At 38.5% G+C, this 25,226-nt stretch overlaps 1 protein-coding gene across 5 annotated transcripts in view; it reads left to right on the top strand.

Annotated features, from left to right (window-relative positions):
• Positions 1 to 25,226, top strand: part of TTC6 (tetratricopeptide repeat domain 6) — a 228,133-nt gene that overhangs the window by 149,997 nt on the left and 52,910 nt on the right. For 4 of the 5 annotated variants that reach the window (XM_009211439.4, XM_017961138.3, XM_021941153.2 and 1 more), the window contains 5 exons: positions 9,994 to 10,456; positions 10,765 to 10,894; positions 12,103 to 12,275; positions 14,089 to 14,225; positions 22,308 to 22,477. In XM_009211439.4, coding sequence (XP_009209703.3) covers positions 9,994 to 10,456; positions 10,765 to 10,894; positions 12,103 to 12,275; positions 14,089 to 14,225; positions 22,308 to 22,477 — 1,073 coding nt within the window. Of the gene's footprint in view, positions 1 to 7,317; positions 7,330 to 9,993; positions 10,457 to 10,764; positions 10,895 to 12,102; positions 12,276 to 14,088; positions 14,226 to 22,307; positions 22,478 to 25,226 lie in introns of those variants that run through there. The other variant, XM_031668174.1, reaches the window with a different exon arrangement.

Here is a 25,226-nt window from a genome sequence, read left to right as displayed (position 1 = left end):
CAGAAAGTGAAAAACCCAAACAAGTTATTTGAAGTGATTTAGTAACAAAAAACAACTCCTGCTCCACACAAATTCTACCCATTCAAAATAGATATTTAAGTATTTTTAAATTTTAAATTATTGAATTGATTTATAAATCTAGATAATTTTGGGCCCGGTGCAGTGACTCACACTTGTAATCCCAGCACTTTGGGAGGCTGAGGCGGACAGATCACAAGGTCAGGAGATCGAGACCATCCTGGCTAACACGGTGAAACCCCGTTTCTACTAAAAATACAAAAAATGAGCTGGGTATAGTGGTGCGCGCCTGTAGTCCCAGCTACTTGGGAGGCTCAGGCAGGACAATTGCCTGAACCTGGGAGGCAGAGGTTGCAGTGAGCTGTGATCATACCACTGCACTCCAGCCTGGGTGACAGAGTGAGACTCCATCCCCCTCCCCCCCCCCAAAAAAAAGGCTGGGCGTGGTGGCTCAAGCCTGTAATCCCACCACTTTGGGAGGCCAAGATGGGCGGATCACGAGGTCAGGAGATTGAGACCATCCTGGCTAACACGGTGAAACCCCATCTCTACTAAAAATACAAAAAAATTAGCCAGGCGTGGTGGTGGGCACCTGTAGTCCCAGCTATTTGGGAGGCTGAGGCAGGAGAATGATGTGAACCCGGGAGGCGGAGCTTGCAGTGAGCCGGAATCACGCCACTGCACTCCAGCCTGGGCAACAGAGTGAGAGACTCCGTCTCAAAAAAAATCTTAAAATTTTTTTAAAATATTGTAAGCTCTTATTTAGGAATCAACACAGAAATATTTTTTTCCTTACTTGGAAGTAATAGTAGCCACTATATTTAAAATTATGTAGGGACCTGAAATAATAACCACTGAAATTCCAAATGTGTTCATTATTAAGTGTTCAGGACATAACTTTCTTATAACAAAAGTATTGTGCAAAATAGTTTCCTGAAAGCTCTGAGGTTTCTTTTTAGATATCCCAGGACATCACAGAATTTATTAAACTTGTGTCCTTTTGAAAAGTAAAGACTTTACTGATGATAAGAGAATTAAAAAGAAATTGTTCACTTTATAGTTATAAAGACTTGCTGTCTGCAAAAGAGTTAATTATCTCTTGAAATGGTGACTTATTGTCCTTGAGAAGACTGGGGCATAGTACTTCATAAGTGTGAGTGATAGAGTGGAACAGAGGCCGACCATAGTGGAGAATGCCATTCAAGTCTCGTGTTCTTTGTATACTACTTATGCTTAAGTTTCACCTGCAACAAATATAGTATCTGGAAATTTTTTTTTGTTAGTTCATCTGTAGAAGACTTCAAGTAGGTTTTCTAAGTTGATAAATGTTTTAGATCAGAACCAGAAGTTTGCTTATACATTTTAGATACATTTACTGATTTTTAAAGTATTATGAATCTTTACCATCCTAGAAAGGGTAATACACACAGCACCATTTTGGCCACAACCTAAATGACTTCTATCTAAAAAAAGGATATAAACTGATCAAATGCTGCTTCTGTGGGGTGTGGTCTTCTTACTGACCTTGTATCATTCTGAATATAAAGTTTTACCATTTAAAAAGATTTCTTTGCCTTCTAATAACTGACTTTGAAATTTGTATGTGCTGCCAATGGGTGTAACAGGAACCATAGGATGAACCTCTTGGTGGAGGCAGTAAAACAAACTGTGGGAATATTTGTTTAAGACAATATGTTAGTACAGCTTTCTTACCTTTTTAAAAAAAATCTTATTTCAAACTAATTTACCACATATAAATGTAGACACAAATTGTTAGTTCAAAACTAACAACTGTGGAGCAACTTGAAAAGTAATTTTGTTCCTATAGTTTGAGACTTTTTTCCCACTTTTTTTTTTTTTTTTTTTGAGACAGAGTCTCTCTCTATTGCTCAGGCTGGAGTGCAGTGGCACCTCGGCTCACTGCAACCTCTGCCTCCCAGGTTCAAGTGATTCTCATGCCTTAGCCTCCCAAGTAGCTGGAATTACAGGCATGTACCATGACGCCTGGCTAATTTTTCATATTTTTAGTAGAGATAGGGTTTTGCCATGTTGACCAGGCTGATCTCGAAATCCTGACCTCGGGTGATCCACCCGCCTTAGCCTCCCAAAGTGCTGGGATTACAGGCATGAGCCACCGTGCCTGGCCTTTTCTCACTAATCTTAATTTGGTAATTCACAGATTTGCGTCTTACCATTTTGTGTTCAACCATGAAGGTTATTTAATCACACCCATTCTTGGCTGGCTTCTCTTAATGGTGGGAAGCAGACTGCATGTGTTCTTATACATCAAGTCAAATTATGACTGTGGAAAGTCACTCCTGCCGAAGGCCACTGGAGCCACCTCACCCAGATTCATGCATTTCCTTTTATCTCCTTAGCCCTGTTGCTTCCCTGCTCAGCTAGGTCATGGCAGGTTGCCAGAGTTTGCAATAACTTTGCAGCTTCATTGTTTCTCTAGAAATTTCCCTCTGCTTTGGTCTCTGAGCTGAGTGTTGACAGAGCAACCCGAGGGAGTAGAGGAGACCTTCCTCAGTAGCTGGCTGACCCACAGTGAGCTCTTCCTATCAATGAATCTTGGCTGCCTTCACTCCCTTGTACCCACTGCCTTACTTCCTATGTGGGCTTTTGTGAATTGCTAGCCTCTTGATCTCTGCCAACGTTCTGTCTTCTGGGACTGAGTAACATTCTTCATCTGAGATCCAGGCTACCAGCCTGTTTGCCAATGGCATTCCTATCCCTCTGAATGCATCTTCTTGTGCCCCTTTCTAGAATAATTGTCCTTAGTCTTGACTCACTTGACCTGCTCCTGCAAGTGAACCTGTGGTCTCAGACCTGGTTTTCTTGGCCCCTCTTGTGCTGCTGCATTCCTGAGAGTAGCAGAATTTATTTTCCCCCAAGCAAGAGTTGTTATATTTTCCTTAATTGTTTTACTCTTCCACTTTTTGTTTTTTGTTTATTTGGGTTTTTTTGAGACATGTTTTCACTTCTGTTGCCCAGACTGGAGATCAATGGTGTGATCTTGGCTCACTGCAACCACTGCCTCCCGGGCTCAAGGGATTCTCCCACTTCATCATCTGAAGTAGCTGGGCCTACAGGTGGGTGCCACCACGTGTGGCTACTTTTTGTACTTTTTGGTAGAGACAGGGTTTCGCCATGTTGCCCAGGCTGGTCTTGAGCTTCTGGTCTCAAGCAATCCACCCGCCTTGGGCTCCCAAAGTGCTGAGATTACAGGCATGAACCACTGCGCCTGGCCATCAAGACTATTTTGACTTTCATTTACCACTCTGCTTCTCTAAGAGCTGGCAGCAGTGATGTTCTAGGAGCAAGAACTCTGGATCAGGAATTTGTATACATCCATATCCCAACCTCCATTTACTAGATCCTCAGTGACTAGACCGAGCTACTTAATTTCCTTGAATATTTGTTTCCCCATCTAGAAGATGAATACCCTGTCCACAGGGTTTCTGAAGTAATGTCCAGCTCAAATATCCCTTGATCTGGGTAGTCAAAATATCCTTATTTTTATACCAATAATATTTTGAGCAAAACGTTTAAACTGTTCAAAATTTCTGTTTCCTTTAATTGTCTTACATCTCATCTCAGATTAACTGTATGTACACATATTCCAACCCAAAGGCTTGACTTTCTCAGACTGGTGTGATAGCTAGCAGATTAATTTACTCTTGTTCCTCCAAATGAAAAACCATGAACCATATTCATGGCTATGAAAACATGATTTAAACTTGCAGTACAGGAAGAAATATTTACCTTTTGGGGTAGATGTAAACAGCCAGTCCCCTCTTTTATCATGTTCCTTTTCTTTGTATTATTTAATTTTAGTGATCTGGGGCTATAATTCTTCCTCATGAAAGTTCATCCATTGTCTGCATTTCCTTTCCTTTTTACATCCTTCTAGAAAGTTATATAGCAAGATCTTGTTTCCTTAAAAACATTGTACTTATTTTATTAATATTTGATAGTAAAAATAATACATGCTTATTGTAAAAACTTAGAAAATACAGCAATGCTACCATTGAGAAATAAGTCACAATTAACATATTTTTGGATGTTTATGTGGGAATATATTTTAACAAAGCTGTATGTATATGCACGTATGTGTGTATAATAGTGCTTATATATCTATATAGAAACCTTGAAATTATATACATCAAACTATGAAAGTGATTATTTCTGGAATAATGAGAAGTAATTGGTGGGTGGTTCAGGAGTTAGTCTGGGATATGTATAGCTTCAAACTTAGATTTAGAGGACGCCCTCTTTCAACTCTCTTTTATCTGGAATTTCCTCCTCATTCTTGCCTCTTTAGTATCCTTTCTGCAGTTTTTCTGCCTAGTAAAATTTCAGAGTACTGATCACAATTTTAGATGATACAGAAAAGTCAGGATATTGAAAGAGCAAAGCCTCTGAGTAGGCAAACGTGGATGGGACATAGAACACAAGTGATACAACTGAACTCCCAGGGAAGAAGTGTTGTACATTATATGAATAAAGCATCTTCCTTCCCTGGGAATGTATATTTTGTTTAAGAAAATGAAGTAAGTGTTCAAGGCAGATAGCTCCTATATTTTCAACGAAGGCAAAGTTTATCAGCTTAAAGTGAAGAGTTGGAGGGACTATAGTTAAATGCAATTTCTGTTGTTAAATCATGGCACATAGTAAGAATTCAGCAACAATTTGATGAATGAATAAGTTCAGCCATTCATTTCTGCAATATACATTTATTGAGCACTACTCAATAGTACTACATAGCAGATACTGTTTTAGACAAGGAGCACAGGGCAAGGAACAAGATTGGCAAACTCCCTGTCCTCATAGAGCTTATATTCTAGTGGGAGAGAGAGTGGAGAGGTAAACAAATAACATTAGGAAGTGACAAATGTAATGAAGAAAATAAAGCAGGGTAACAAAGGTTACTATTTTAGACAGAGTGGTCAGAAGCCTCTATAAGACAGTGATATTTGAGCGTAGAACTGAATGGAATAAGGGAATGAAGTATTTGAATATCTGAAGTGGTCATAATGAGTGCAAAGGCCTTGAGTTGGAGACATGCTTGTTGCTTTTGAGGGACAACATAGAAGTCAGTGTGGCTAGAACAGAGTGAGTGCAGGGTGGAAAGAAGCGAGGTTGAGGAAGTGGTCAGAGATAATACCACGTGGTGCCTTATAGGCCAGAGTAAATTTGAAATTATTCTTAAGAGTGCCAAGAAATCACTGGACTTGAGAATGGGGTAGTGATGTTTATAGGTTATGGCAAAGACTTTGGATTCTTAATAGAAAAGGAAACATTGGGATTTGGGAGCAGTGAGTTGATAGGATCTAGTTTATGTTCCAGAAGGTTCACTCTGGTTACTTGTGAAAAATAGATTGTAGTGAAACAGGGAGACCAGTTAGAAAGCTATTGAAATAATCGAGGTGAGAAATAGTTTCTTGGTTTGGGATGATAGCAACCAAAGTAGTGGAAAGTGGTTAGATTTTAGATAGATTTTAGAAATAGGGACAACAGGATTTGCTTGTGGGTTGGATATGGGATATATATATACACACACACACACATATATATATATACACATACACATACATATGTACGTACACATACACATATATATAGGTATGTACACACATATATATGTGTGTGTGTGTATATATGGAGAGAGTTGTCCCTGACATCTAAATGTAACTTCATCAGATTCTCCTAAACTAGGGGAGTGGAAAAGAAAGCATGTCAGGTCAACAGCTGCAAACCAGGTGCCAGAAGGTGTGTTCATTGCTTCAGTAAATATGCCACATCTGGAACTAAAGCTGTAATTGTTATCACCACCTGATTAAATTTGTGATAATTTATAGTCACTTCCTACAAGCGATGTTGGTTTTGCACTGGTGAAACAGGAAAGTAAACTGGAGATGTGGTGGGAATTGCCACCTATATCCTTCAAGTCTGATGGTGACACTAATGTGTAATTTCCCCAGAATCTGGTATTGCTTTTTGTTTGCTATCTTGGTGGATAGTGGTGTGAGATGGGATGAGGGCGATTTCCACTTGGCCCTTACTACCATTATCTTCCTCAGTCTACCGTTTATTCAGTTGTTACATGTATTTACTCCCACTATACATTCTGGGACTAGGGAAATTATCAAAAAATGGATCCATGTCTCACTAGATCCACTGTTAAATGGTCTCAGACCAAGATTCTATCACTTGACTTTCGTAATTCTTTAATTTGATTGATAAACATCAGTGGGATTTGTAGTGGGTATCTGTGGATTAGCATAAGGTCAGAGCCAGTATCTAATTACCCCTGGAAGGTTTGAGTTTCCCCTTTCTCATACCTTTAGAAGATTTCAGGGAAAATTCACTGTGTATACCGAAGCCACATTGAAGGATTCTTCCTCAGTGATACTTTTCCCGACCTTCCTGTTAAGAGAGGTTTTGGACTATGAACTGGCTGGGGTCTGAGAGCTGGGTAAAAGATTGTGAACCCCCACTATAGCTGGTTAGATTTGTACCGGAAGACCTATAAGTTTTTCCCCTATGTAAGCAAAGAACACCCAAGCAAGCTGCCCATTTATCTCATCTCTAAGGACATTTAGACATTTAGTTATTGCCACAGGTCCTTGAGAGTTAAAATCCTGTTATTACTATTCTGACTCGGTTGCTTATTGTGGTCATTGTATCTACCATATCGGTAGTGGTAAACGGGATTTTACCACTCCAGGGTTCTATTATTCCCACTGGAGTCAGTGAAACAAATTTCTTTGCTCCCGTTCCCCCACTGTCATTCTTTTCCAGCTCTGAGGTCAGCATCCACAAGGCTTTTCAAGGGTATTGCCCCCTCACTTATGCATTCTCTGGTCTTTCCAAGGGTTAGGACTTGACTAAGCACATTCCATATTGCAGACAAATTCCTGTTTCTTGAACCTTAGAACTCATTCCTCTATAGCAATGGCTCTTATAGTGTAATCCATGCATAATTGTTACCTGGGAACCTGTTAGAGGTGCAAGTTCTAGAACTCCACCCTAGGTCTACCGAATGAGAGACCCTAAGGGTGGAGCCTCAAAATCTGTATTTTTAACAAGTCTTTGGGTAATTCTGATGCTTGCTGAAGTTTGAGAACCCTTCACTTAGAGTATTCCCAGGTGTTCTAGCTAAGGCTGTGTGTGGTGATGCCAGCAGCCACCAACCCAAGGTCACCTCCATGGAGGAGGTATGTAGGAGACTGAGGGACTGTAATGGCTGTGGCTCCATGAGAGGGTTTGAGAGTCACAGCTGAGTGATTTCGGGACATGCTTGAGGTAGGTGCCTTACAGCATATGAGGCAATGTCACAGTGTAATCATTGAAAGAAACTTATGCAGGAGAGGACTGACAGTCTCAGGTAGGGGATCTGACAATTCCTCAGCCAGTTTCCTCAGTAAAGGGAAGATAAGTGGGAACTGGAGATTTAAAATTCTCACTCTCATTCATAGCTCCTTGCATGTTAACATCCCATATTTCAGTTTTCTGCTTCTTGCCTACTAGCTTCATTAACTTGGTTCACAAAGTTTAGAGGGTACTTAATAGGTACTGCAACTACTCTTTGGTCTGAAAGAAGTAGTCAACTGAACACACAATTTTTTATTTTATTTTATTTTTTATTTATTTATTTATTTTATACTTTAAGTTCTAGGGTACATGTGCACAACGTGCAGGTTTGTTACATATGTATACATGTGCCATGTTGGTGTGCTGCGCCCATCAACTCGTCAGCACCCATCAACTTGTCATTTACATCAGGTATAACTCCCAATGCCATCCCTCCCCACTCCCCACAATAGGCCCTGGTGTGTGATGTTCCCCTTCCCGTGTCCAAGTGATCTCATTGTTCAATTCCCACCTATGAGTGAGAACATGCGGTGTTTGGTTTTCTGTTCTTGCGATAGTTTGCTGAGAATGATGGTTTCCAGTTGCATCCATGTCCCTACAAAGGACACAAACTCATCCTTTTTTATGGCTGCATAGTATTCCATGGTGTATATGTGCCACATTTTCTTAATCCAGTCTGTCACTGATGGACATTTGGGTTGATTCCAAGTCTTTGCTATTGAACACACAATTTTTATAATAATTATTGTTGTCTTAATGACTTAAAGCTCCTTGATCTCCCAATGCCTTGTCTTCCACCTGAACATCAGTCCCTGCTAACATTGGTGATATTTGACAAATTTTTATACCACCACATGCCATGGATTACCTATGTCCTATTTCAGCCTGGCAAGGAAGTTATCCTAGAATGCTTTATGTGTGTGTGTGTTTCCTGAGTCCATCTCTGGTACTAATTACTTTGTCAGTGAAGATCCCAATCATAAACACCACTCAGCTTAGGATAATATTGGGAAGTTATGATAAAGGAGAAATTTACAAAAATATCAAAGTACAAGGAAACCAAAAATGATAATGCAGTATCCTGGGATTAAAAATGTAAAGCCATTTTCTACTCCGAAATTTGAGAGGACAAAAAGAGGGAGTGATGACTAGAAGCTGAAAGAAAAGAGTTGTATAGAAATGGTTTTCTCGAAAGCAGTAGTGATCTTTGTTCAAGAATCCTAGGGAGTTTGAGGAGACCCTTCATCAGGAAGCCAGAGGAATAAACACCTTGACTTCACTCTCCTCCTTCCCTCTGTTGGGGTTCCTAATTGTATAAACTTTATGAGAAGACAGAGACCAAGGGATCCTAAGGCTATAGTCTGTGCAGATCAGTTTCCTGGGACAGGGAGCAAGATGGAGAAGGGTAGAGATGAATATGGAGGTACAAACAAAACTTATCTGGCACAGAAGACCTTTCTAAAGTGACATTTGGTCAGAAATATGAATTGAGAAGGAGCCAACCAGTCAGAAGGGCTGACAAGGGCAATGGCCTTGAGGCTTGCTCAAGGCTGGAAGTTAGGGAATGAGGGGGAGAGTAGTGGTGTCGAATATTTATGCTGGTACCTGATCACGTGGGGTCTTATGGACCATGGTGAAGAGCTTGATTTGCATACTGGGGAAGCTCTTGGAGGAGTGATATGATCTTATGTACATTTGTAAAACAAAAAACAAAAACTATGCCTGGCTACCATGCAGGGAATGAATTAGACAAAGGGCAAAAGTAGAAGCAGGGAGTTAATAAATTATTCTACTCTAAGAAGAATAGATGATGGTGGCTTGCACTAGAATGTGGAAAGGAATAGAGAATTTATACAAGTAAGGAAAGGGAAGGAAACTGACTTTTCTTACTTTTGTTCTCCTAGTGTTCAGCACTAGGTATTTCTCATAGTACATACTCAGTAAATATGAAATGATAGGGTAAATTATTTTATTTCAATATACTGAGTTTATTCTTATTTCCTATGGCTAGTACAGTACCAGCCCTATGGCACATGTTACTCAATGAAGACTATATTGCAAAGGGAGAATTTGAGAAGGCAAATCCTAGACTTGTAGCATTTGAAAGCATATTAGGTATTATTTAATTTGATAGCCTACTAGAGAAGGGTAAAACTGGGATATTCAGTTGATAGTCTGAGGTGTAGTCAACTCCTGCCTTCTTCCCGCTACCTCAAGTTCATGTCCTCTTTAACCTCTTGCATGGCATTTTTTTTTCTCACATTATGTTTACTTCCTTAATTCTCAATTGTAATTCCTCTGGTGGGTTAGGTATGGTAGAGGGTGTAAATTAAACTTGAAAGGCACGTTGACCTCATTTTTGTAGTACTCTAAGGAGGCTACATCTTTAAAAACAGTCTTTTGCTTTCATAAACTTGAGATTCTTCATACAGTGTTACCGTTTTGTTAAATGAAAAGGAGAACTTGCGCATAAAATTAGCATGTAATTTTGTTTTGATAACAGAAATAGTAGTTTTATGTGTGACTGAGTTGATTTACTGATTAGAAAGATGATTGTATTTCTGTAATTAAAAAAATCACTCTTTTAAAAACTAGATCAACATCTCATGGAATACTTCCAGAACAGAAGAAATATTTGTTCAAAGTTCCATTATATGAACGTCAAATACGGTGTCCCAGTTTACCTTTGTATTTAAATTTTGAAAAATTCTTCCAAACTAAGGGAGGAATTCCAGAAAATATTGATCCTCGGACATGGGCTTTTGATAGGCTCATTGCGGACAAAGATGCGAGCACACCTGTAAAAGAGAAAGATGATAAAATATCAGTTCCTAAAGACCCACCTGAAAGAGTGAAAGAACCACCAAAACTAAAATTAAGTGATGATGTGGAGTCCGATCTTCCACAAGAGGTCATTAAACATTATGAATCTGAAGTGAAGATTTTGACTGAAGAAATAAACGATAAGACAAAATATCCTGCATTTGCATATTGTAGGCGTGGAGCTATTTATAGAAAACTGGGAAAGTTGCAGAGTGCCATGAATGATCTACAGAGAGTAAGTTTTATTTAACCAAAATAGTAATATTCACCATTTACACTTGCTTTTAATTGTATAGTAATTTTTGCTGAAATTTTGAACAATGGATGTTTATAGTATAGCATGTAGAATTATTATAACAGTATAATTATTTGCATTTTCAAATAATATTAAAAACATGATTTTTAGTTGTCAGATTGGGAGGTTTTATTTTACATTACATACATACAAAGCCACTGGGATCAATCGTGTTTGAAACATTTATTTGATAGGATATCCTCCTTTAACAAATCAACTTTAACTGAATTTTTACATATATTTTCTAGGTAATGCTCTTGGAACCATTGTTTCTCAATGCCTATTGGCAACGACATTTAATTTATCTTTTCCAAGACAAAATTAATGAAGCTTTGGATGACTTGAATTATATACATAAATATAATAAAAATAATACAGGTGGGTTGTCTGTAGAGACAGTTATATTACCTACATTTTGACCTCAACTTTGTCATTTATTGGTACTGTAAGAATACATAAATCAGTAGATATGTGTCCTGAAAATGACTTTCCTCAATTAAATTTTTTTACTCTTGTTATTGTAAATCCAGGGCTCATACAATCCTATAGTCTTTTTAAAATACTTATCATGGTTTGAAAGTTTACTGTCTTTGATATAATTGCAGTAAATTGGTTCCTTACTACTCATCTCACAATGAAAGAATATGAATTTAAAATAGTTAGTTATAGAAGTAATTTACAAATCTCTCTTTGATTTGTGTGATTTGATCACATCTCTCTGAGTTAGTTATTGTATGCTTAGGCTTACTTGGTTGTATGAAATCTATACCTTTGCACTTATGTGCTATCCTCCAATCAACTTGAAGCACCCATGGAACTTTCTAGGAATGTGAAAATGTGATATTCACCTTTGTATCCCCAGCACCTACAACATACCCATAAAATAAAAACATGAGCTTAATAAATGATTTTTGACCTGTGTTGATCGCTGCTAAAAGTCCATTAAGTTTTGTGTCATCACAGCCTAACTTTTTACTATGATGATTAAAGGATTATGAAAAAACATTTTAGACATATGGAAAGGTAAAGAGTAATTTTTGTTACTTCAAATTGAAAGTACTTTTAACCACAAATGAGCATTTATCCAGCCTTTGAGAACAAATTTGGCATTGTCAAAATAAAAATTAAATGAAATGGGTCAAGGCACAGTGACTCACGCCTGTAATCCCAGCACTTTGGGAGGCTGAGGTGGGCGGATGACATGAGCCCAGCAGTTTGAGACCAGCCTGGACAACATGGTGAGCCCCTGTGTCTATAAAAAAAATATACAAAAATTAGCTGGGTGTGGTGGCATGCATCTGTAGTTCCATCTATTTAGGAGGCTGATGTGGGAGGATTGCTTGAGCCCTGGAGGTCGAGGCTGCAGTGAGCCATGATTGTGCCACTGCACTCCAGCCTTGGTGACAGGAGAGCCTGCCTAAAAAAATAAAATAGAATAAAATAAGATAAACTAATAGTTAAGAAAATGTAATAGAGAAAAATTATTTTGACTACATTTTTTGGAGGGAGAGGGATTAATCTTTTAAAATTTTCATAGTGAATGAAAGGATTATAACTCCAAATTTTATCTTTTTAATTTTCTTTAGAGGCATATTTGTCAAAGGCAGAAATTTACAGGGGAAAAAAAGACGTAACTATGGCAATTCTAAATTATACCCAGGCAATTAAATGCAGGCCCACAGATGCTGACATCTATTTCAGGAGGGGTGAGATGTATGAAATAGCAAACAAAGTACTGGCCATTGATGACTTTTCTAAAGTAAGTCTTATCACATATAATTCTACCATTTATATAGTTTAGATTGCGATATCCTCATGCAAATAGTACAGCAAATTTTTGAAGGTCTTTTCATATATATTATATAATCAAAATTGATTTGTTATAGGTTAGGAGCTAGAGTTTTCATTACTGGAATTTATATTAACACTGTGTTAATTATTATGTTTTAAATTGTGAATGAATGAATTTACATCAGAATTGGACGTGGAGGCCTTGAGATAACATGTAGAGGGGCCCAGCTTTTCCAGCTGCCTCCTCTGGAGCCATGCTACAGTGGTTAAAGAAGCCTTTGAAAATTGCTTCTTACCTTTAAACATTAAAGAAAAGTATTTTCTACTTTTTAACTCTTGAATAACTGATTCTTTTCTGCAGGGAACCTATCTGCTCTCAAAGAAGCTGTGCTTACTGGTTTGTTCATACATTCATTCATTCATTTGTTCACTTGCAAGTATTTATTTACTAAGGCAGTATTACAAATTATGATATTAAGGCATTGTTACAAATTATGGTAAGTACTATGAAGGAAATAAGGATGGTGGGAGAGTAACTTATGTTTAGGAGATGTCAGAGAATTGAGGAAATGAACCTTTTTTTTTTTTTTTGAGACAGAGTCTCACTCTGTCGCCCAGGCTGGAGTGCAGTGGCGTGATCTTGGCTCACTGCAAGTTCCGCCTCCCGGGTTCACGCCATTCTCCTGCCTTAGCCTCCCAAGCAGCTGGGACTACAGGCACTGTGTTAGCCAGGATGGTCTCGATTTCCTGACCTTGTGATCTGCCCGCCTTGGCCTACCAAAGTGGTGGGATTACAGGCATGAGCCACGGTGCTGGACCAGGAAATGAACTTTTAACTGAACCGTAGTCAAGGCAAAATATTCCCCTTATTGCAGTACAGTTCTAACTCTGATCTCCTGACTTTAAACTCCAAATTCTTATTCCTTACTGCAATTTAGAATTTAGAAGCAATTATTTAAATAATTTAACTTTCCATGTTCCCAACTGCCCTATTTATGAATCCATGACATCCACTTGACATTTTTCTGCTTGAGGAGAATATTACATGTTTTCTTAACTTCTGGTCTAGAAATGACTAAAAAGCTCTTTTGAAGATGCTGAAATTGTTAGATTATCTATTCTCTTCGTTTCCCCTATCCTGCACCAATAGTTCAGAAATAGAGTAATGCAGCACAAATTTTGAAATCTTTAGGATTTTTTTTTTTAATTTGAAAGATATTTGGTCACCACCTTTGTGCTTCAATTCTTTTCTACTAACAATAGGTGAAGAGCTTTATAACTGATATATGATTTAGTCTGTTCCCTCTATTACTTTGTATGTCAATGTAAAATGAATGAGCCATGCCAGTACCAGTTCAATTCTCTTCCCTATTTTAATGGCTAGATTAATCTATATTTTATGTGATTGAATCAGCCTTGATGTAGTCTAATATGTTACGTCTTTAATTAGGATAAAATGCTGAGATAGATCCAATGAACTCCATTCTAGTTGAACAATTCACTTATGAATTTTTATCAGCAAAAGTTTCAGCAGAAGCCTGGGCTTCCTGTATATGCTGTTTTTTTTCCTCCTAAAAAATATTCCCTCTCTAGAATTTGATGATGGAAAAAATCTCCTAAAGATATGTTCTTTAGCTACCACTCTGAATATTCTGACATCTTCAGATGGTTTGCTTTTTATTAACCTGAAGTTAAAAACATAGTTTTAGATCACTTACGTGATTATATACTTCGTTTTTTTTCATTTTATGATGTTTATGTACCTCCCCCTGTCCCTGTAGTGTATTTTTTATGATCCCAAAAGAACAGATGCATTATTGAAACGTGGGCTGTTTTATTATGAAAATGAAAACTGGTTTGCAGCCATAGAGGATTTCACAGCCTTGTTAAATATAGATCACCAAAATTCTCAAGCAAGGTAAGAATGATTTTAGATGTCGTTTTTGAAATTATTACTATTATTTGAAATACATTTTCAGAACAGAAAATTGCTTGAAATATATCAGACAGCTCTTTAAAAATAATGAATCAATTTTCAGTGCCATCAGTAAATGAAAAACCCTTGCCTACAACCTAATGGTGTGGGTCATTTAATAGGCATAAATGACAATTTAAAATTGTTTCGTTTGCATTTCCTAAATACTAGTTGCATTATCAATTTCTAAAGCATTGCCTACCACCTTGCATCTCTTCTTCATATCCTTTGTACTTTGAGCACAGAAAACTATTCATACAGTTTCTTGCAGTATCTTTTGTTTACTTATTTATAGAGAAGGAGTCTCACGCTATCACCCTGTCTAGGGTGCAGTGACGCAGTCATGGCTCACTGCAGCCTCAACCTCCTAGGCTCATGCGATCCTCCCACCTCTTCCTCACAAGTAGCTAAGACTACAAGGTTGTGCTGCCACAGCCTGTTAATTTTTCAATTTTTATTGTAGAAATGGGATCTTGCCTTTTTGCCTAGGTTGTTTTTGAACTCCTGGCTTCAAGGGATGTACTATCTTATTGTATTGTATATTAAACTTTGTGCATTGTGCAGTTTTCATTTGCACATAGTATAGTTTCCATTTTGTTGCTTTTCTTTTAGTCTAAATTTTGTTTTGAAATGGTTTAAAATATGTATATAATCATGTCTACTCATCTTTTCACTTGCAGTTTTTAATTTTAAATCATTTTAAAAATATTATTTTATTTTACTTTAAGTTCTGGGATACATGTGCAGAACATGCAGGTTTGTTAGATACACATGTGCCATGGTGGTTTGCTGTACCCATCAACCTGTCATCTAGGTTTTAAGGCCCGATGCATTAGGAATTTGTCCTGATGCTCTCCCTCCCCTTGCCCCCGACCCCTGACAGGCCCTGGTGTATGGTGTTCCCCTCCCTGTGTACATGTGTTCTCATTGTTCAACTCCCACTTATGAATGAGAACATCCGGTGCTTGGTTTTCTGTTCCTGTATTAGTTTGCTGAGAATAATGGTTTCTAGCTTCATCCATGTGCAAAGGACATGAACTCATTCTTTTCTTTCTTTCTTTCTCTTTCTTTCTTTCTTTTTTCTCTTTCTTTCTTTCTTTCTTTCTCTCTCTCCTTCTCTCTCTTTCTTTCTTTCTTTCTTCCTTCCTTCCTTCCTTTCCTTCCTTTCCTTCTTTTCCTTCTTTCTTTCCTTCTCCTTCCTTCCTTCTTCCTTCCTTCCTTCCTTCCTTCCTTCCTTCCTTCCTTCCTTCCTTCCTTCCTTCCTTCCTTCCTTCCTTTCCTTTCCTTTCCTTTCTTTCCTTTCTTTTCCTGAGACAGAGATTCGCTCTTGTCACCCAGGCTGGAGTACAATGGCACAATCTCGGCTCACTGCAACCACCTCCTGGGTTTCAGCGGTGCACCTGCCTCAGCCTCCCGGTAGCATCCATCACCACACTGGCTGAGTGTTGTGTGTTTTTAGTAGAGACAGGTTTTAACCATGACGGCCAGGTGGTCTCAGAACTCGACCTCAGGTGATCCGCCCACCCTTGTTAAGTGCTTGCCTGGGATTACAGGCGTGAGCCACCATGCCCAGCCTAGACTCATTCTTTTTTATGGCTGCATAGTATTCCATGGTGTGTATGTGACACATTTTCTTTATAAGTCTATAATTGATGGGCATTTGGGTTGGTTCCAAGTCTTTGCTATTGTAAATATTGCTGCAGTAAACATACGTGTGCATGTGTCATTATAGTAGAATGATTTATAATCCTTTGGGTATATACCCTGTAATGGGATTGCTGTATCAAATTGTATTTCTGGTTCTAGATCCTTGAGGAATCGCCACACTGTCTTCCACAATTGTTGAACTAATTTACACTCCCACCAACAGTGTAAAAGCGTTCCTACTTTTCCACACCCTCTCCAGCATCTGTTGCTTCCTGACTTTTTAATGATCAGCATTCTAACTGGCATGAGATGATACCTCACTGTGGTTTTGATTTGCATCGATGAGCTTTTTTTCATATGTTTGTTGGCCATGTAAATGTCTTCTTTTGAGAAGCGTATGTTCACATTGCCCCCTTTTTGATATATTTCTTTTTTCTTGTGAATTGGTTTAAGTTCCTTGTAGATTCTGGATATTAGACCTTTGTCAGATGAATAGATTGCAAAAATTTTCTTCCATTCTGTAGGTTGCCTGCTCATTCTGATGATAGTTTCTTTTGCTGCACAGAAGCTCTTTCATTTAATTAGATCCCATGTAGCTATTTTAGCTTTTGTTACCATTGCTTTTGGTGTTTTAAACATGAAGTCTTTGCCCATGCCTATGTCTTGAATGGTATTGCCCTGGTTTTCTTCTGGGATTTTTATGGTCCTAAGGTATAAGGAAGGGGTCCAGTTTTAGTTTTCTGCATATGGCTAGCCAGTTTTCCCAACACCATTTATTAAATAGGGAATCTTTTCCCCATTGCTTATGAGTGTCAAGTTTGTCAAAGATCAGATGGTGGTAGATGTGTGGTGTTATTTCTGAGGCCTCTGTTCTGTTCCATTGGTCTATATATCTGTTTTGATACTGGTACCATGCTGTTTTAGTTATGGTAGAATTGTAGTAAAGTTTGAAGTCAGGTAGCGTGATGCCTCCAGCTTTGTTCTTTTTGCTTAGAATTGTCTTGGCAATGTGGGCTCTATTTTGGTTCCATATGAACTTTAAAGTAGTTTTTTTCAATTCTGTGAAGAAAGTCATTGATAGCTTGATGGGGATCGTATTGAATCTATAAATTTCCTTGGGCAGTATGGCCATTTTAACGATATTGATTCTTCCTATCCATAAGTATGGAATGTTCTTCCATTTGTTTGTGTCCTTTTTTATTTGTTGAGCAGTGGTTTGTAATTCTCCTTGAAGAGGTCCTTCACACCCCTTGTAAGTTGGATTCCTAGGTATTTTATTCCTTTGAAGCAACTGAGAATGGGAGTTGACTCATGATTTGGCTCTCTGTTTGTCTGTTATTGGTGTATAGGAATGCTTGTGATTTTTGCACATTGATTTTGTATCCTGAGACTTTGCTGAAGTAGCTTATCAGCTTGAGATTTTGGGCTGAGACGATGGGGTTTCCTGAATATACAATCATGTCATCTGCAAACAAGGACAATTTGACTTCCTCATTTTCTAATCGAATACCCTTTATTTCTCTCTCTTGCCTGATTGCCCTGGCCAGAACTTCCAACACTATGTTGAATAGGAGTGATGAGAGAGGGCATCCCTGTCTTGTGCCAGTTTTCAAAGGGAATACTTCCAGTTTTTGCCCATTCAGTATGATATCGGCTGTGGGTTTGTCAAAAATAGCTCTTATTATTTTGAGATACATTCCATCAATACCAAATTTATTGAGAGTTTTTAGAATACGGGGCTGTTGAATTTTGTCAGAGGCCTTTTATGCATCTGTTGAGATAATCATATGGTTTTTGTTTTTGGTTCTGTTTATATGATGAATTACGTTTTATTGATTTGCCTATGTTGAACCAGCCTTGCATCCCAGGGATGAAGCCCACTTGATCATGGTGGATAAGCTCTTTGATGTGCTGCTGGATTTGGTTTGCCAGTATTTTATTGAGGAGTTTTGCATCGATGTTCATCAGGAATATTAGTCTAAAATTCTCTTTTTTTGTTGTGTCTCTGCCAGGCTTTGGTATCAGGATGATGTTGGCCCCATAAAATGAGTTAGGGAGGATTCCCTTTTTTTTATTGATTGTAATAGTTTCAGAAAGAATGGTACCAGCTCCTCTTTGTACCTCTGGTAGAATTCGGCTGTGAATTCATCTGGTCCTGGACTTTTTTTGGTTGGTAGGCTCTTAATTATTGCCTCAATTTCACAGCCTGTTATTGGTCTATTCAGGAATTCAACTTCTTCCTGGTTTAGTCCTGGGAGGGTGTGTGTGTCCAGGAATTTATCCATTTCTTCTAGATTTTCTTGTTTATTTGCACAGAAGTGTTTATAGTATTCTCTGATGGTAGTTTGTATCTCTGTGGGATCGGTGGTGATATCCCCTTTATCATTTTTTGTTGCATCTATTTGATTCTTATCTCTTTTCTTCTTTATTAGTCTTTCTAGTGGTCTATCAATTTTATTGATCTTTTCAAAAAACCAGCTCCTGGATTCATTGATTTTTTGAAGGATTTTTTGTGTCTCTGTCTCCTTTAGTTCAGCTCTGATCTTAGTTCTATTTTCTCTCTTCTGCCAGTGTTTGAATGTGTTTGCTCTTGCTTCTCTAGTGGCTTTAATTGTGATGTTAGGGTGTCAATTTCGATCTTTCCTGCTTTCTCTTGTGGGCATTTAGTGCTATAAATTTCCCTCTACACACTGCTTTAAATGTGTCCCAGAGATTCTGGTATGTTGTGTCTTTGTTCTCATTGGTTTCAAAAAACATCTTTATTTCTGCCTTCATTTCGTTATATACCCAGTAGTCATTCAGGAGCAGGTTGTTCAGTTTCCATGTAGTTGAGCAGTTTTGAATTAGTTTCTTAATCCTGAGTTCTAGTTTGTTTGCACTGTGGTCTGAGAGACAGTTTGTTATAATTTCTCTTCTTTTATATTTGCTGAGAAATGCTTTACTTCCAACTATGTGGTCAATTTTGGAATAAGTGCGATGTGGTGCTAAGAATGTATATTCTGTTGATTTTGGGTGGAGAGTTCTGTAGATGTCTATTAGGTCCGCTTTGTGCAGAGCTGAGTTCAATTCCTGGATATCCTTGTTAACTTTCTGTCTTGTGGATCTGTCTAATGTTGACAGTGGGGTGTTAAAGTCTCCCATTATTATTGTGTGGGTGTCTAAGTCTCTTTGTAGGTCTCCAAGGACTTGCTTTATGAATCTGGGTGCTCCTGTATTGGGTTAATATATATTTAGGATAGTTAGCTCTTCTTGTTGAACTGATCCCTTTACCATTATGTAATGGCCTTCTTTGCCTCTTTCGATCTTTGTTGGTTTAAAGTCTTTTTTATTAGAGACTAGGATCGCAACCGCTGCTTTTTTTTGTTTTCCATTTGCTTGGTAGATCTTCCTCCATCCCTTTATTTTGAGCCTATGTGTGTCTCTGCATGTGAGATGGGCCTCCTGAATATAGCACACTGATGGGTCTTGACTCTTTATCCAATTTGCCAGTCTGTGTCTTTTAATTGGAGCATTTATCCCAGTTACATTTAATGTTAATATTGTTTTGTGTGAATTTGATCCTGTCATTATGATGTTAGGTGGTTATTTTACTCATTAGTTGATGCAGTTTCTTCCTAGCATCGATGGTCTTTACAATTTGGCGTGCTTTTGCAGTCACTGGTACTGGTTGTTCCTTTTCATGTTTAGTGCTTCCTTCAGGATCTCTTGTAAGGTAGGCCTGGTGGTGATGACATCTCTCAACACTTGCTTGTCTGTAAAGGATTTTATTTCTCCTTCACTTATGAAGCTTAGTTTGTCTGGATATGAAATTCTGGGTTGAAAATTCTTTAAGAACGTTGAATATTGGCTCCCACTCTCTTCTGGCTTGTAGAGTTTCTGCCGAGAGATGTGTTGTTAGTCTTATGGGTTTCCCTTTGTGGGTAACCCGACCTTTCTCTCTGGCTGCCCTTAACATTTTTTCCTTCATTTCAACTTTGGTGAATCTGACAATTGTGTGTCTTGGAGTTGCGCTTCTCGAGGATTATCTTTTTTTTGTGGTGTTCTCTGTGTTTCCTGAATTTGAATGTTGGCCTGCCTTGCTAGGTTGGGGAAGTTCTCCTGGATAATATCCTGAAGAGTGTTTTCCAACTTGGTTCCATTCTCCCCCATCACTTTCAGGCACACTAATCAGATGTAGATTTGGTCTTTTCACATAGTCCCATATTTCTTGGAGACTTTGTTCATTTCTTTTTACTCTTTTTTCCTCTAAATTTCTCTTCTTGCTTCATTTCATTCATTTGCTCTTCAATCACTGATACCCTTTCTTCCAGTTGATCGAATTGGCTACTGAAGCTTGTGCATGCGTCATGTAGTTCTCATGCCATGGTTTTCAGCTCCATCAGGTCATTTAAGGTCTTCTCTATACTGTTTATTCTAGTTAGCCATTTGTCTAATCTTTTTTCAAGGTTTTTAGCTTCTTTTGATGGGTTCGAACATCCTCCTTTATCTCAGAGAAGTTTATTATTACCGATTTTCTGAAGCCTTCTTCTCTCAACTCTTCAAAGTCATTCTCCATCTAGCTTTGTTCCGTTGCTGGCAAGGAGCTGTATTCCTTTGGAGGAGAAGAGGTGCTCTGATTTTTATAATTTTCAGCTTTTCTGCTCTGGTTTCTCCCCACCTTTGTGGTTTTATCTACCTTTGGTCTTTGATGATGGTAATGTACAGATGGGGTTTTGGTGTGGATGTCCTTTCTGTTTGTTAGTTTTCCTTCTAACAGTCAAGACCCTCAGCTGCAGGTCTGTTGGAGTTTGCTGGAGGTCCACTCCAGACCCTGTTTGCCTGGGTATCACCAGTGGAGGCTGCAGAATCGTAAATATTGCAGAACGGCAAATGTTGCTGCCTGATCATTCCTCTGGAAGCTTCGTCTCAGAGGGACACCTGGCTGTATGAGATGTCAGTCATCCCCTACTGGTTGATGCCTCCCAGTTAGGCTACTCGGGGGTCAGGGACCCACTTGCGGAGGCTTTCTGTCCATTCTCAGATCTCAAACTCCATGCTGGGAGAACCACTACTCTCTTCAAAGCTGTCAGACACAGACGTTTAAGTCTGCAGAAGTTTCTGCTGCCTTTTGTTCAGCTATGTTCTGCCCCCAGAGGTTTAGTCTACAGAGGCAGGCAGACCTCCCTGAGCTATGGTGGGCTCTACCCAGTTTGACCTTCCTGGCTGCTTTGTTTACCTACTCAAGCCTCAGCAATGGCAGGCGCCCCTCCTTCAGCCTCCTGCAGCCTTGCAGTTCAATCTCAGGCTGCTGTGCTAGCAGTGAGCGAGGCTCTGTGAGTGTGGAACCTTCCAAGCCAGGAACAGAATATAATTTTCTGTTGTACTGTTTGCTAAGACTGTTGGAAAAGTGCAGTATTAGAGTGGGAGTGACCCAATTTTCCAGGTGCCATCTGTCACGGCTTCCTTTGGCTAGGAAAGGGAATTCTCTGACCCGTTGCACTTCCCAGGTGAGGCGATGCCTCCCCCGGCTTTGGCTCATGGTCTGTGGGCTGCACCCACTGTCCTGCATCCACTGTCTGTCAAGCCCAAGTGAGATGAACCTGGTACCTCAGTTGGAAATGCAGAAATCACCCGTCTTCTGCGTTGCTCACACTAGGAGCTATAGACTGGAGCTGTTCCTATTCAGCCATCTTGCAACCTCCCACTATTTTTATTTCTTCTAAGTAGGCAACCTAGTAGCTTCTTTCTTCTGTTTTTCCTTGTCATCTTTATTTTATTTCTAACAATGGATATGCTTCACATTATTAACTAACTGAAAATGAGTTTTTTTAGCATAGATCTAAGTCAGTGATTATTTCACAATTGGAGTCAGAAGTTAATGATAAAGGAATCCAGTTTACACAACTAACACAATAGCTTTCATCCATGAAAGAGCAGACTCTCACATATTTGGATGTATCTTCAAGGCCCAGAGAAAAATCTTCTAAAACTTCTACTCACTAGGGCCCGTGTTCTGCAAAATGGATCATTTTGTTTTTCTAGGGAGCAATTTTGTATAAATTAGTGCTTAATACATTTTGGGAAATGAATAAATAATAAATGTAATGCTTATTTTATTGACATACCTCCATGAGAAATGTAAGAAATGAAATTAGTAAGCATATAATTAATATGTAGAATGTACCTAATAAGCATATAATTATGTATACAATAAAGTGTACTTCAATTTATAAAAAGTTTGTATCATTTTTACTGTTAACTTCATGACTAAACTCTCTTGCGAAGCAAGGAGAAACGTTTACAAATTGTTATTCAAATATAAAATTAGTTGTACAGGTTTACCAAAAAGAGAAAATGTATACTTTACAATACTTGTTAAAACAAACCTTTTTTTCCTAGGACATACCGAGGGATTGCATATGTTAAACGGAAATTTTACAAAGAAGCAACTCAAGATTTTTCTGCTGCAATTCACTTAGATCCTAATAACTGGTTAGCATTGTATTATCGAGGTTGCTTATTCAGAAAGAGTAACCCTTTTAGAGCGCTACAGGATTACAGTGTTTCAGGTACTTTGCCTTCAATTACATGTATGTAGTAATCTGATCTGAGATTCAACAGCTCAGTTTCATAGTGGTGAATGGTAAAGTGGGGCCACTAATGTAATAAGTATACTACTATATACTAATATACATTATAAGTATATATTACATGAGCTTATACATTTTAATATTCTTATATAGATATACAATATATGAATATATAGCTATAATGGTTTAGTTATAAGTGTTTCTAATATGCCCTTTGTGTGTGTGTGTGTGTGTGTGTGTGTGTTAACTGTGGCAAGGGGAGAATGTGACATCAAAGAAATCTCTTTCTATAATATACTGGGTTCTAAATATTTTTCTGGAAACCCAGGCCTGTTTCCTAGTCAGCTTTCTAAAATGGCAGTAAATTGTCCTGGTGTGCTATGTCCTGCTCCATAGGCTCAGCCCAAGAGATTTGTCAAATTCAGCGTTTTTAACCCATAAACTAAAAATAGGTTTTGGGAATCCTTAGTAGCTAAGGACACCAATAGCTAAAAATGGTCATTTCTGTGTTACCCTCAATCAGCACACTCCTGGTTTATGCATGTGGCCAGCACATTTGGTGAGCATAGAGTCAGTGCTCAGTAAACAGACTCCAACAGAATGAATGAGCCCATCCTGACTGATGAAATCCAACCTGAGTCTAATGCTCCAGATATGCCTGTGTTCACCTGGGTGTGAAGTTCTAGAATCCCATCATTGTAGATTAGACAGTGTCTAGAGATGAAGAGACAACTAGATTTCCACACGGAAGAAGAGCTAAGGTGATGGTTACTTGATTGTCTTAAGTCCATTTGCCTTCTGAGGTCACCGTTCTCATTAATATTAAAATAAAATAACTCAAATTTCATTCTGTGTATTGAAAGGAGTCTAGTGTCCTCCCCTCTATTTCCAAGGATTCTTGGGAAAGGGGCCTGAGGATTTCTGTCTAATTCTTTCATCATCTTTGAGTCCAGTTTCAGCTTTTGGCTGGATTCCCCATCTTTGCTCACCCTCACTTCTGTGGCTACTGTTCTCTTGGCTTTGCTTTTTACCAGGTCTGTCCTTCATTCCCCAGTATAACATCAACACAAACATGTTGTGTCTACTAATCTGTTGCTGAATGCTTTAGGGTTCAGAAGATAAAGTTAGCACAGGTAACTTAAATTTGAAGATCAAACCACCCCCATTTTTAGAAGTTTATCTGACTCTGTCAGCCCTATCCATCTACCACTGGCCAAATCCCTTTTTCTCTGGTCTTCCTGTAAAGGCTTCTTTCTTATATTTCCCTCTTATACAAGTTTTGGGTTTCTCATGCCCTCCTCTCCCCAATTCTAGGCTATCACAATAATTGAACAAAATTCCTATTATTTAATTATCCAGAGCAGACAAACTTGATTTCAGCCTCAATCCTTTCCTACCAGATAGCCCAAGGAGTTTTATCACCCACAACAAAAAAGGACTCTCAAGATATTTTGCTAAGCTAGTAATAATAATAATAATAATAATAATAATGATATCTAACATTTATTGGGCATTTTGCTACTTGCAAAGTGCTTTTTAAAGTGCCAAATAAGAAGTATCTCAATATTTAGAGTAATGCTAGGAGCTCGGTACTATTTTCATTCACATTTTACTGATGAGAAAGCCACAGCACAGAGAGGTTAAATAATATTTTTTTCCTTTTTTCTTAAGAATCATTTTTTTATTATTATTATTTGTTAAGAGCAACCACCCAAACTGCAGCTGATTTTTTAATTGCTAGTCAATCATACCGTGAACTGAGCAGTTAGATTTTCTTCAAGTGATACCAGTCATGTGCTGCATAATGATGTTTCAGTCAAAAATGCACTGTATATACTATGGGTAAACCTGATATATGTATATACATATATAACATATACCATCTAGGTTTGTGAAAGTACACTCTATGATGTTTGCACAATAAAGAAATCCCCTAATAATGCATTTCTAGAACATATCCCTACCATTAAGTGGTGCATGACTGTATTTACTTAATCTGTATGATCATTGCTGACACTAACTATACTTCCCTAAATTTAGTACTGTGAATATTTTTGTCTTAGACTGTAAACATTATGCACATTTTGGCAAAACTTTCCATCTTAAGGTAGAATGGCATGAGAAGCTTTAAAGATATGTGTCAAAACTTGTGGAAACCCCATCTAATTCACTAACATGTTTTGAAAGTGAAGGGGCAGTCAGTAGGCGAGAGACATGAGATGACCTCTAGACTGGTTACTGATGAGAGTCACACACCTAGAGTACTGAGAGGAGGTTCTTTTTCTCCCTTCCATTATTTGGGATGTGCATCCTGGATAGTTGTTATTTGGGATGTGCATAGTCAAGCCATCTGCCTTACCTCCAAGCTCTGCTTGCCTTGGTGTAGCCTCTTTGCTTGTCCATCCTGGTTTGTGTGTAAGCCTGACCTCTCCTTTCTGCCTTCAGGACTAGTAACCAAGCCTGTTCTTGGCCAGTAACGATGGCTTCCTGATAAAATCAGGCCATCAAGGGTCATGGCACCCTTCTGACTGGAGTTGGATTCTAGGCCAGTCTTTGCCATTGACTGTCATATCATGACGGTGGTCAATGTACTTACCCCCTTTGGACTTTAATCTCCTCACCTATACAGTGAGTGGACTATGCTAGGTTCCGATCAGGTTTTAGTTCAGCTCTAATGAGTTTGTGAACCACAATTGCCACATTGTTACTAATAAATACATTTTAATGT

The sequence above is a fragment of the Papio anubis genome, chromosome 7 (assembly GCF_008728515.1).
Source record: "Papio anubis isolate 15944 chromosome 7, Panubis1.0, whole genome shotgun sequence".
Taxonomy (NCBI): Eukaryota; Metazoa; Chordata; class Mammalia; order Primates; family Cercopithecidae; genus Papio; species Papio anubis.
The sequence above is the reverse complement of the archived record's forward strand: the minus strand, read 5'-3'. Positions and strand labels throughout refer to the sequence as shown.